Source organism: Myotis myotis, unplaced genomic scaffold, assembly GCF_014108235.1.
Source record: "Myotis myotis isolate mMyoMyo1 unplaced genomic scaffold, mMyoMyo1.p scaffold_m19_p_41, whole genome shotgun sequence".
NCBI classification, from domain to species: domain Eukaryota; kingdom Metazoa; phylum Chordata; class Mammalia; order Chiroptera; family Vespertilionidae; genus Myotis; species Myotis myotis.
Genome location: NW_023416348.1, coordinates 177,206 through 190,907, shown reverse-complemented (window position 1 = coordinate 190,907; position 13,702 = coordinate 177,206). Strand labels below are relative to the sequence as shown.

The window sequence follows — 13,702 nt, the reverse complement described above, 5'->3', positions numbered from 1 at the left end:
CACGCCCACGGGTGCTCAGGGGCCCACCTCTCACTCAGATCTCATGCAATGTGCTCAGGACAGTGTTAGACACATGTCAGGCTCGGCATGCTGGCTGCAGCCATATTCTTCAAAGTACAACTCACAGCCACCTCTTCCAGGAAGCCCTCTGGGACTTCCTGATCCTTGCCCAATCTCCAGTGAGCTCTTCCACCGCCACCAACACTAGATGTGATGTCTGCGCCATCACATGGCACTTCCTACCTGACATTAATGGATCGTTCATTGGCCCAAGTCTCCATCACAAGGCCATAAGCTGCGTATTGACAGTGACTAACTTCTGTGAGAGCAAGCAGACCTTTTTGCTGCGAGTGGCAGGCAGCCCACAGCAGGTGTCAAGCAGAGTCCCTCATTACCAGCTTCCTTGCTCTCTAACCAGCACATGCCATGCATCGCCAAGGTCTCCCAAGAGCCAACGTGCCCCGAGCACCTGCCCGCTCCCTCTCAGTTCAGGCTCCCCAACTCTCCCTCTCACCCCAGGGGCCTGCTTCTGAAACCTATGTTAAATGACGGGCACCATCCAATGTCACCTCCCCGGGGCCTGGTGGTGGGAAGCCCACATGAACGCCCTGGCGTGCCCCTGGCTCGTCCTTAGGAAAGAATAATCCGATCAGAAGCACACGCGAAGAGCCTTCCGATCCCAACACCGATAAGGAGCGGCCCCGTTTCTGTGATCCACCCGGCGCCATCAAAGACAGAAAGCGGAAGCTGGGCCCATTCCAGGTGCGTGGTTACGAGGATGCTCCAGAACAGCAATGGGGGCTCAGTAAGACTGTCGACACAATCCGAGGTCCCAGCGCTGGCAGGGAGCATGGGGAGCATGCACAGGGCCCCAGACAGGACAGGGTGCCAGGTGGTGGGAGGAGTAGGTGCGGAGGGCTGGTGTGGAGCCCAGGCCTTGGGGCCAGGGAGGTTGACTGGGGGATTGAAGTGGGGGTGGAGGGGGTGCGTCCAGAGAAGGTGGTAAAGCTGAGAGGGGGCAAAGGAAAGGAGAGAACCCACGGGCTTCCGCAAAGGCCTGGGCAAGGACGTGCTTCTCTTAATTTGAAGGAAAGTGGCAACTGATCGTTGTTACCTTCTTTGCAACTCAGAACAATTTTGTATCAAGTTCTTTGGCAAAAAAGAGCACTACAAAGAACTAGGGCTCAGCCGGTGTGGCTCAGTGGCTGAGCATCAACCCATGAACCAAGAGGTCACGGTTCAAGTCCAAAGTCAGGGCACATGCCCAGGTTGCGGGCTCGATCCCCAGTAGGGGGTGTGCAGGAGGCAGCCGATCCATGATTCTCTGTCATCACTGATGTTTCTCTCTCCCTCTCCCTCTCCCTTCCTCTCTGAAATAATTTCAAAAACCAATAAAAGTCACTACAAACAAGCGGCACGGCAGCGTTCGCTCGTCCTTCCCTTTCCCTCCTGGAGGGACCGCTCTCTGGCGCTATCTCTCCCCGCCCCTCCGGGCCCCTCCGACGGGGACAGGTGGCTGCAGAGCTGTGCAGGGCCCGGGCCTTGCTCACTGCGCTGCCCGAGCCTGGCACGGCTCCTGGGACAAGGACGACAGCTGGTGTAAGTATAGACTGAGCTGAGTCAGGCTTGATTTCAACAGGCTTTCTCTCTCTTCTCACTAAACAACAAAAACCATGCCTTACACAACTACCTACAGCTCAGAGATTCGCTATTTCTGTGCAGAACTCAGTCTTTCCTATGGTTCCTTTAAACTAAGTTCCCCGTTGGTGGCAACCAGGACAGCTGCTGCCTGGGGGCCCGTGGGGCTCACAGGAGGGGGTTCTGAAAAGCAACAGGAGGGAACCTCCTAGGGGAGAGAGATGCTGTCTTCCAACCGGGGTGCACACGCTGCCACACTCCCAGTGTCACTTAGATCTGGGCATTTATGTGTTCTTGTACTTCAGCATCAAAACCAGAGGACCCTCCCTGCCCCCTCCTAGCCACAGTGAGTTGAATTTGGCTGAGGACCCTGGATCCCTGGGTTCTGAGGTGACCCTGGATGGAGATCGGGTCAGCCTGGGGCGGGCCTGGGAGGAGCGGCCATCCCAGAGGACAAGGCTGCCCCCAAGCAGCCCCCCGTGGTGCTGCTTCCCCTGCCCCCACGCCTGGGGGAGACTGACTCTCAGGGGTGAGGGATGGAGAAGAGGGGCTGGAAGGCCGGGGGGGGGGGGGGCGTTATGAGGGACAGGAATGCGGCCTGTCAGAGGGCTGGGGGCTGGTCAGAGGCCAGGGCAGTTTCCAAGGAAGACAAGACGGTCAGCACACGGCTGCCAGCCAGGCAGGCTTTCTGCAGGGCCTGTGAGCTCCACGGGTGGCCCCCGTGTCTGTGGCAGAAGAATGGGCAGCAGTGAGACGTTCCCTAAGGCAGATGCCAGGCCCTGCTCTAACTCAGAAGTCACGAGAGATTCCACAGGCGAGACCTCGCTGGTGAAAGTGCTGTTCGCTTCCTTTCCGAGGGCACAGCCCAGAACGCCTGCACGGCCAACGCCACCGCACTTCTGCTCTCGCCCGCCCGGAGGGCTCCCCCACACAGGCCTCAGGACGCGGCAGCTGAAACCCGAGCACAGGACGATGCGCTCCAGTGAGAGGCTCTGAAGGTGGCCCACTGTAAGCCAGCTGATCTCTGACAGCGGGGCCGTGCAAGCCTGGGAGGGGCGCGCCACCTGCAGAGGCCACCACCCGCCCAGGGCAGGGAGGCGGCCCGCGCTGGACAAGCTGCCCTCTCCTGGTGCCAGGCAGGGGACTCGTGGCCGGCACGGACTGGTGTCAGAAGCCACAAGTAATGAGAACGACCATATTTTACTCTCTATGCATTTCAAAGAAAATTAACAAGTGGGTTTTTTAAAACCTTATTGGTCTGTAAGAAACTATTTTGGCCAGAACGATGCCCAGGGTAATTCACCAGTCACAAGCTTTCGTTTTTGTTTTTCTCTTAATTCCACCTTTCTGTCCCAGCACTCTCCAAGATTACCAATAATTACCTCACCCCAAAATCAACAGGAGGACCCCCAGAGCGCTGCCCGTGGCCTGGCCACCTGTGCGAAGCCAACAGAACGAAGCGGAGCTCACCTCGCCGAACGCGCCCCGCCCGATGACTTTGATGATCTCGAAGTCCTCTCGCCGGAGCTGCATGTCCTTCACCAGCTGCGTAAAGGGCTTGGCTGCAGAGAGGAAAGCGGGATTAGCACTGTCTGCTAAACGCATGCTGTCTAAAACCAACGCATTGGGTTATTCTAGTAAGTTATACTTTTTATAGAACAATGTTCACTTTTCAAATAAGTACTTTTATGCTAAATTAACGTGGATGTTTGTCATCAGCACCTACACAGCTACACCTGTTATGACAAAGACCCTCACAGCAGAGGGCTGGCACGTCATGGGAGGTAAGACCCAGCTGCCAACGGCACCCAGGCAGCTGGCGTGGTGCTGCCTGTTCTGCAGCAGCTGCGACTGCTGTGCTCTAGGTGAGTGAGCTCTGAGCTCACCTGCAGGGCAGCTGGGGGAGCACAAGATGGACTCAAGGGAGCAACGGAGGTGCCCCCAGAAAACGGAGGGGACGGGGCTTGACACTCGCATGGCTCCTCCCATAGGAACCCCACTCCACGCTGCGCTCCTGTATCTGCACAGCCTCTCTGAGATTAATTCTATTATTACCCTTACTGTGGGGAGGAGGAAAGGGAGCCAGGCTTCTTGGCGCACGCACTAGCTAACAGCGACCCCCAAATCGTGTCCCCCGGCTGCTTGTTTGGAAGTGGGCCGTGCAGATGCACTCAGGCTGAGATGAGGACGCAGAGGCATGGGCAGAGCCCTGAAGCCAGCACTAATGCCATCCCTCCAAGAGAGGGAAAGGGGCCGCAGAGGGAGGCGTGGCCTGGAACGGCGCCGGTGCAGGCCCAGGAGCAGGGATGGCTGCCGGGGGACCACAGGCTGGCCATCCTGCAATATGCCTTTTGGGAAACTGACTTCAAGCTGGTTTTTAAGAAGCAAAAGACTCAGAGAGTCCCTGGCCCTCCCCCGTTACCCGCCTCAGGAATCCAGGCAGAACCCTGCTTAAAGTAAGGGCACCCCTGGGCACTGACAGGAGTGCGTGGGCCCAGGGGAAGCTGGCCCGGCGTCTGTTGTCCGTGCCCCTGCTCCTGGCGGCCCAGCTGGAATGTGGGCACCAGTTTGCTCTTTCTCCTCTGCCCGTGAACTCCCTGCTTCCCCCGGAAGCCCCAGACCCTGGCCTCCTCTCCTTAGTCAGAAGGGCACCTAAGCCTCTGCCCAAGGCAGCTTGGGGTCTCAGGCTGGCACCCACACGTGGACCTCCGTAGTAACCCAGGACATTTTCTCCCGTTAACCCGTCTCCCGTGAATGACTCTAGAAGAGCTGAGAATGTGGAGGACAATCGTGCCCACACGCTGCCCCGAAGCTGGGAGACAGGAAGCGCCCTCCCCGGAGCCTTCGGGAGCTGCTCTCGAGCTTACAGCGTCTTCATCTCTGTCCTCCGGACCCCCAGCTGGCGCTCGCCTGTGACAGTCACCCAGGAAACTGCTCCAGCGTCTGTGTGACTTCCTTCCAGGAACACAGAGCAGGTGGCAGAGCCGGACCGGAAGCCACAGGCCTGGCCTCCAGACCCCGCCCATCCCACCCCCCGTCTAGCATCCCCTCTCCGATTCCACCTTCAGGCCTACATCCTTAGGTCTTATGCCAACTTTCACGTTTGTCCTGCTTCCTCAGGGCCCCCATGACTGCCGTCCTGCAGACACTCCCATTGGGGGAAACAGGGCAGAGGGCAGGGCTCTTTCTGTTGCTTTCTTACCCTGACATCTGCATTGTCTCCAAAGCAGCCCTGCCCCCTGACATCCCGGCTGCTAACTGAGCTCCCTATTCATTACCAACTTAACTCGCTACTGCTTCTCCTTAAATAGTTGCCTAGGACCAGGAAGGTCCATCCCCTGGCTCACTGCCAGCGCCCAGGAAGCTCTCGGTGCCATGGGCGGTGAACTGCTGCCCCGGCTGCAAGTGCCATCGGCACAGAGACAGGAAAGGGAACACAGGCCCTGAGTTCTTAGTTTAAGGCCAGGGTAGAAAAACCCTGTGCTCGAACTTCAAGGTCTGTGATTCATTTTTATTTCTTTCAAATATGACCAGAAATAACCCAACACTGTGCGTGGAAATGTGTTTAAACAGCCACTGAAGACCACATCCCCCGTGGTACCTTTTGGCTGAACCTCCGATTTTACCATGAAGAAAAACACCCCCAATTAATCAGACGCGTTGTTTCCCCCGAGAGCGCGTCTGGAAGGAGGGAGCACTGCCCAGGAATGAGCGTTGTCGCCATCCGCACGCTCCTCGGGCCGGGGCCCAACACTACAGCCGACACCCCACAAACCCAGACTCCCGGGGCTCGCGACTCACGAGCGTTTTCAATGTGCAAACCAAGCGGCAACACGCGAAGTCCAAGACCCCGTAACTGAGCCTGAGCCTCTGCATCGTGCCCCGCTCCCTCTCCATCCTTGCTCAGACGTACTCAATGTTGACACAACTTGTATCCTGCTTTTATTTTACTTCTTATATTTTCAGATTTCTATTCTACTCAACTGTCATTTTAACGGATGTATAATCCTATCCTATGTAATAAAAGGCTAATATGCAAACTGACCGAATGGCGGAACGACCAGTCATTATGACGCGCACTGACCACCAGGAGCTGCCCCCTGGTGGTCTGTGTACTACCATGGGGGGGAGGGGGGGAGGGCACTGCTCAGCCGGAAGCCGGGTTCATGGCTGGCAAGTGCAGCGGCGGTGGTGAGAGCCTCTCCCACCTCTGCAGCAGCACTAAGGGTGTCCAACTGACGGCTTAGGCCATCAGTCAGACATCCCCCATGGGCTGCCGGACTGCAAGAGGGTGCAGGCTGCGCTGAGGGGACCCCCTCCCCCTCAAGTGCACAAATTTCATGCACCAGGCCTCTAGTATTTCAATAAGTTGGCACACCAACAATTTTTTTTAATGTTTTCATTGATTTCAGAGAGGAAGGAAGAGAGAGAAACATCAATGATGAGAGAGAATCATTGGTTGCCTCCTGCATGCCCCCTACTGGGGATTGAGCCTGCAACCCAGGCATGTGCCCTTGACTGGAATCTAACCCAGGACCCTCAGTCCGCAAGCCGATGCTCTATCCACTGAGCTAAACCAGCTAGGGCGGCACACCAACAATTTTAAAATCATGTATCTATTAAACACATCGGCTGAACATTTAATTCTCAAAATTATTATTTTGCTATGGTGAAGAATATGCAATGAACATGATCAGGCACGGAGCTCTACTACCTTCAGTAATTTTTAGAATGAAACGCCAAGACTCTCCAAAGGGCACTCACCTTTTACGGTTCCTGACCTGCCCTCCAAACTGCCTCCTGAGTCAGCTGTCCTGTCCCCACACCAAGGCCATCGCCCTCCCTGGCGCCAGCGCCCAGTCATGCCTGCTCACCGGCCATGCCTGCACCTGCTTAGACAGTGAGTGTAAGTGCTTTACTGTGGCTCTCCCAAACGTAAGCGCTGCGAACATCACTCCTTCATTCTGTTCCTGCTTTACATCTTTTTTTTTTTTTTTAAATATATTTTATTGACTTTTTACAGAGAGGAAAGGAGAGAGATAGAGAGTTAGAAACATCGATGAGAGAGAAACATCGACCAGCCGCCTCCTGCACACTCCCCACTGGGGATGTGCCCGCAACCAAGGTACATGCCCTTGACCGGAATCGAACCTGGGACCTTTCAGTCCGCAGGCCGACGCTCTATCCACTGAGCCAAACCGGTTTCGGCCCTGCTTTACATCTTAATTATACTATATTTATTGTATAAAATTTATTACTTTTAGTAAAAATGAATTAATTCCTTTTTCCTTTGTCATTTTATTATTAAGGCTTATTTAGAAAGTTGTCAACTCTTTGAAGACCTGATATTCAACCTTATTTTTTTGCTGAATGGCTTTTTAAATAGTTAACCCATTATTCACCTGTTGGCTAGAGGACGTTGGAGTGTGGAGTGTTTATTTTATTTTAGGTTTTTAAATAGATTTTTATTGATTTCAGAGAGGAAAGGAGAGGGAGACAGAAACATCAATGATGAGAGAGAATCACTGATCGGCTGCCTCCTGCACGCCCTCTACTGGGGACCAAGCCCACAACCTGGGCATGTGCCCTTGACCGGAATCAAACCCGGGACCCCTTCAGTCTGCAGGCCGACACTCTATCCACTGAGCCAAACCAGCCAGGGCTGGAGTGTTTATTTTAACTTCCAGTTTTAACGTCCATGTGTTTAAGTGGTCTGACGTGTTTTACCCAATTCTGCTGATTCCGCCACACGGGCAGGAGAGGCCACGCCGCTGTGGGCCCAGGGGAAAGCCAGCTTCCGCTCAGGCAGGAGGCAGGTCCTGAGGACGCCATGGTGGCCGTACCATCTAGAAAAGGCACTGGATCCTGTGACAAAACTTCCTCATCCAGAAAGTGGGCCAAAGGTCCCTCTGACCCCCGGCAGGAACCCATGAGCAGTGACAACTGAGGCCCAGGAGTCAAGCACTTGTGCCACGGCTGCTGCCTACATGCCGCCCTCTTCACCTCTGACCTTTCCACATGGAGGACCCTCAACCGCCGGCATGTCATCAGGGCTCCTGCTCGCTGCCAGCATGTGGCGCTGCTGCGTTTTTCCTGTCTGTGCCCATTCCCTGAGTGACGGCGCGATGTGCCGGGGCCCGTCGATAGCAGGGAGGACTACGGGCACACGCCTGAGATGCACGCGTGACAGGGAAACGGCAGGCTCGGCAGCGGAAAAGCAGCTGTGGGCAGGGGCGCCAAGAGGGCCAGGAGGAGAAGCCCCGGGGAAGGTCACTCTTCCCCAAGAACATGAAATGCCTCCATCGGTCCGCAGCAGCAGCACTGCCCTGTGTGCGCACCACGGGCTACTGGACCCGGGACAGAAAGCCCAACCCGGGCAGACCACTCAGCACGGAGGCCACGAGCTCCCGTGGACAGGACGTCGGAGGTGCCGAGGAAGTGACATTTCAACAGGGTGTGAGCCGTGTCCACACAGCCACGCTGACCCTGCCGTCTGGACAGGGCAGGGTCAAGAGACAGAAGCCACACCAGTCATTTGAACAGAGACTTTAACGTACAGAACTATGAAGCAGGGGCCTAAGAAGCGACGCCGACCCCTAACTTCTCGCGGAGAGCAGGCGCAGGAAGCCAGTCAGGAAGTACCACAGGGAGGGCTGGACCTCTGACCCCCGCAAAGGGCTCTGGGCTGCTGCTGGTACTGGGGTTTCTAAGCTCACGGTGGGGCTTCTTGGGCTGGACCAGCTGAGGCCGGGCCCACCAGCGTGGGAGCCGCCACACTGGGATCAGCCACCACTAGAAAACGCTTCGCTGTCACTCAAAGGAAGAGGGGGCGGGCAGAAAGCCCCAAGTCCCTCTCCTTCCTCCGGTCCCCAGTCTCCCCTCAACACCCCTTTAGGTGGAGCCCAAGAGGGGTGATGCTGGGGTGAGGACGTCCGTGCTGGGCACGGGGTGAAAGTGGAGATGGGCACACAGGAGGCTGAACCAGGAAGCAAACAGGTCTGAGGACCTGGAAGCCAGGCTCCTGGGTCAGAGCGGGATTATGGAGGAGGGAGAGGCCACCCTAGAGTGCTGGGTGAGACCTGGAGGCCCCGGCGTGAACTCACGGGTCAGTGTATGGGAGCCAGAACACCAGACGTACATGCCGTGTCCACAGAGCGCAGCTCTGCCCACAGAGCAGCCCGGCGCAGCAACACCCCAACAACAAACGTATCTAGTGTCAGATCGTGGTTTTGAAATACCTGCTGCAGCAAAGAAACCCGGGCTCCGCGCAGTCAGAGCTGGGTCAGGGAGCACAGGGCAAGCCTGTGCGAAAGAAGAGAGCACTCAAAGGAAGATGGCGAACCCACGTGAGGACGGACAGTCACAGCGACGGCCGGTAAGGACCCCGGAGTCTAGGTGAGGGCAGTGAGCTAATGAAGGCAAAAGCTGGTGCGGAAAGGGACAGTTAAAAAGTACATCCCGGCCAAACCCGCCCCATCCTGAGGGGACGAGCGGCTCCGCCGTGCAGCCTGGCAGACACAGCCTAAACCTGGCCACCCGAGTGAAGGTCATCAGTCACGTGACGGAGAAGGTGTGCGTCACCTGCCCAAGTTACACAACCTGAGCTTAATCATGAGGAAACGGAAGGAAGGGGAACGTACGCAGAAGGAGCACGACACAATGACCAGCCTGCAACCTGCATCTGTCCAAGTTCCAAGGGCACAGGAGTCAAGGGCAGACTAAGGACTGCTCCAGAGGCAGCCCTGGCAAAGGAGCCCCAGCCGCGGGCAAAGCCAGACCAGGGCTCCCGTACACAGAGCTCTGCCAGCAGACCAGGCAGGAGAAGGTCTCTGGCTGAAACAGACAGAAAATCACGGGCAATGAGAACCTGATGCCTCCCTTTGATTTTGTTTTATTTTTAATACATTTTTATTCAGAGAGGGAGGGAGAGATAGAAGCATCCATGATGAGAGAGAATCATTGATCGGCTGCCTCCCACATGCCCCACACTGGGGATCGAGCCCACAACCCAGCATGTGACCTGACCAGGAAGCGAACCGGGACCTCCTGGTTCATAGGTCAACACTCAACCACTGAGCACACTGGCCGGGCCCCTTTGGTTTTCTATCTGAGCCGCTTGGAGGCCCGGGAGGGACGTCTGAGGAAAGAGGGCTGTGTCTCAGGGCAGCAGCCCCCGAAGGCAGCCGGGGTGCCCCTTTGCCCCTGGCCAGCGCGTGCCATCGGGCTCAGCCACTCTGTGGCCATAAGTCGGAGATAGTCTTACAGATGCTCCCGATCAAACAAGAAAGGAAGACACAGGCTCCCAAGGCCAAGTGCCATGCAGAGGAGACAGACCTCTATCCACAGGAACATGGCGGTCTCCCTCCCAGGAAGGCCTCCTCGGTAAACGCCAGCTACCGCTCTGGCCCTGGCACAAACAGCAGTGCGGAGACCTGCTGCTGCCCACAGCACTGCCCCGGCAGGTAGGGCGCTGGCACCGGTGCTGTGGGAGGCACCCCCAGGTGGTGCAGGAGGCCTGAGGCTGCGGCCAGGGCAGCAGGAACACGCCAGGTGCTGCGTATCTAATCTCTGTACCGGGAAGAAGGGGCCAAGTGTACTAGGCCAGGCAGAACCATCAAGCAGACAGGGCACAAGTTCAATGCCCGCTGGGCACCACGGCTTAACCCGTGAGAACTGGACAACAGGCGAGAGCTGAGAGCAGGCTGGGCCTAGCGTGGGCCGGAAAGCAGCCACTTTCTCCAAGTGCTGCTGGGGTGAGCGTGCAGTTCCAAACCCACTGGGAGCTCACTCCCACAGCTCAGGCTGCTGACACACCGACACAGGATTAACACCTCTCCCCAAGTGTTTGGAAAATGTGCTTAAATTACACTCAATGGGTTTGGTTTGTTTAGAACTAAGATCATTTTTCAAATGAGAGAAGACCCTCCCAGGGCGTCAGCCACAAACCCTCGTTAGGAATGAACTCCACAAGCTGCTCTCCAGACGCGAGCCCTTCCCGCTGACCATCAGGCCACGCGCCAGGTGAGGCAGGACGGGGGAGCGGGCGGCGGCCCTCATTCCCTGACTCACAGGCCAAGCGAGGCTCGGCCCGAGTCGGGAGGAGCCAAGGAGCCAGGTGGGGAGCGGCACAGGAAAGTCCTCATTCCAACAGGCTGCTGTCACAGGAAGGCCACCTGCCCGGCCGGCTGCCCGGGCTGCAACCTCGTTTTGGCCTGACTCTGGTCAGCCACGCATTCCTTCATCTTGGCTTCCTCTCTCCAGCTCGACTAATTTCGTCACTTCCTTCCCATCTGGCCCCTCCTGCTCTGTCATTACTGAACGACCTCCCAGGACCACCTAGAAGTGCCTGTCCAATGGCGGAGGCGGTGCCCCCAGAAGCCACAGTCCAGGAGGCGGCGCGCCCCGGCCACGAGTCTGCAGGCCCGTCCGCTGGGATCCCCCTGTCAAGGCAGAGTCTGCAAAGCCAGTGCCCGTCACAGCACACGGTTCTGCGAGAGCCGGCTCCCTGCTGCTGCAAACACCAATGTGCACCGTTTGTTAAGGTGACACAGGACGGATCAAGGGGCACAGCCGCAGTCACATGGACAAGTCACAGAAGTGCAGGAAGGCACAGACAGGAGACGGCGAGAAGCGTGGAGCCTGTTCGGGGAGACAGCCAGCTTCCAGGCCATTTACTCGTGAGTCACTAGAAGCATCCACACACACACATTCTGAATTTAAGAAAAAAGGCCACTAAAGGTACAGAGTATAGGTTATGACATGGGGGGGAGGTGGGGATGGGACAGGACGCTAAGCTCCCCCAAATCACTGGGCATTAGTAACCAGAAGGGACATCCTCACGGTCAGGCAAACTGTGGGGCCAGTGTTCAATCCAAACACTGCGGGGCCCGTTACCTGCAGGCTACCAGCCTCCTGGCGGCTCCTCACCTGCTAACCGAGTAACAGGACAAACCCGAGAGGTCACTGCGAGTATTAAATTAGATGGTCCCACAACACATGCAGCACATGCCCAGCACGTAGTAAGTTCTCATTAAACGGAGCTCCTGCCATTACTGGGTGACATTCTGCCTTCTAATCACTTATTTTGCATTATTTATATGTCATATTTAACAAGTAAATAAACTATCACCAAAATCGCCCTAGAGTCCAGCTACATTGCCAGCCAGCAAGGCACCCTTGCTCCACTCGAGTTCCACCGGGCAGGTCACACAGGGACACAACCTGTAAACTAAGTGCCCCAAAGCCCCACACGGCCCTGGCAAATGCAGCCCAGAGCACCTTTCCCAGCAGGGCCGCCCCCAGCAAGGCCCCTGCACCTGCCAGGGGAGGGGAGGCAGGGAAATTGACCTGCAAACTCCAAACCACGACGGTCAGTCTCCAGCCAGTACCCGCCCCCCAGGAGCGAGTGTCACGGACCCCCGACTTCACCGGCATTCCTACCGACGCGTGGGAGATTGCGGACTGCGGAGGGACGGAAGCGTGCCTGATGACCTTCACACTTCCACACGCATGCATGGCTACTTCTCTCCCGTGATGTCGTTTAGACTCTCCTTATTAATGTGAAACAGGAAGGTCAACTGAAATGAAACGTCTGCCTGAGGCAGAGACTGCCGGCACCCGCAGGCCAGGCCTTGAAACTGGTGTCTGTCCCCAGTGTGCGAGCTGAAGACACCCTGGAAAGGGGTCCATGATACGTCACCCTCCGCTCTAGGGACAAAAACATTTTGAAAGATTTGTATTTTTCCTGCAGTAAGTAGAACTTTCAACAGAAAAGTTTTAGTTCTCTATTTTGTTTAGCCTCATTTTAGGAAGACAGGTCCAAGGCAAGGTCTACATGGCACATGAAGCCCTAACCCACTAATTTAGAGCATCTCCTAGCGCACCTGCTGCTGAAACCACAGCGGCTGAGTAGCCACAGTGGAGGCCACGAGTCTGCACCAGCCTACGTGCTGCTGGCCGTCACCCAGCCACCCTGCGGGAGCAGCTTCAGCCTCGTCTATGAGGAGAAGGCCACGGGTCTGCGTCCCATCGCAGCCCTGACCCAAGGCAGGCGCCATGTCTGCGGTCTGTGTCCGGTCCGGGCCCGGGGCCGGGCTCCAGGGGACAGCCAGGTATGCGTCTCACCCTCTGCGGGGGAGACCAGGGCCTTGTCGCAGGGCCACTTATAGTAACCTTCCCCCCGAGGCCATGAGTTACCTCCCTGCTCTTGGGATTACTCTCGCCAAGACAGATACAACAACAAATTACTAGGTTTCTGCTACCCTCTAATGTACCCCGTTCCAAAATTTAACTCCGAAAAATCATAATTTAATACATGTACGTGTTTCATTTGAGTGTGTATCTACGAAGCAGCAGCAGCCGTGCCATGAAAAGAGGCTGGCCCTGGCCGGTTTGGCTCAGTGGATAGAGCGTCGGCCTGCGGACTGGAGGGTCCTGGGTTCGACTCCCGGTCAAGGGCACATGCCCAGGTCACAGGCTCCATCCCCAGTAGGGGCATGCAGGACGCAGCTGATGGGTGATTCTCTCTCATCATTGATGTTTCTATATCTCTTTCCCTCTCCCTTCCTCTCTGAAATCAATAAAAATATATTTTAAAAGGAAGAAAACCAAAAAAGAAAAGCTGGCCGCCCGCTTCTCCTCTCCTGACCCAGCCCAGGTCCTGCTCCTTCACCGCTGCTCAGCTTTCTAGGGCCTGTCAATCCTCTTCTACGTTCCCTCCAGCACACGTCTTCCGGGCCCTTCTTTACCTGCGTTGCTCCTAAAACACAACAGCTCTGAGGAAATCTCCCTCTAACGCCTGGAGTTATCCACTGAGAGGAGAGGCCGGCAACCTGACAGACAGAGCGAAGGCTGGCAGCCAGTCCTTTGCTGCCTGCACTGCCCACTGCGGCCGCAGGCAGGAGCTGGCAGGACCTTCTGCTGGCAGCAGTGTCATCTCGTGGGCACCCTCTGCTTGTCCTAGGGAGTTCTCAGTCCTGGGGGAGGGCCCCGCTTTCTGATCCACCCCCAGCAGGCCCAGCATGGTCAGAGGAATGCAGGCCTGCAGTCCAACTTCTTCCCAATC

At 56.6% G+C, this 13,702-nt stretch overlaps 1 protein-coding gene across 1 annotated transcript in view; it reads right to left on the bottom strand.

The window, feature by feature from the left end:
* CDC42BPB (CDC42 binding protein kinase beta) overlaps window positions 1–13,702 on the bottom strand; it is an 87,318-nt gene that overhangs the window by 47,966 nt on the left and 25,650 nt on the right. Inside the window, exon 2 of the mRNA XM_036306447.1 lies at window positions 3,109–3,200. Coding sequence (XP_036162340.1) covers window positions 3,109–3,200 — 92 coding nt within the window. The remainder of the gene's footprint in view (window positions 1–3,108; window positions 3,201–13,702) is intronic.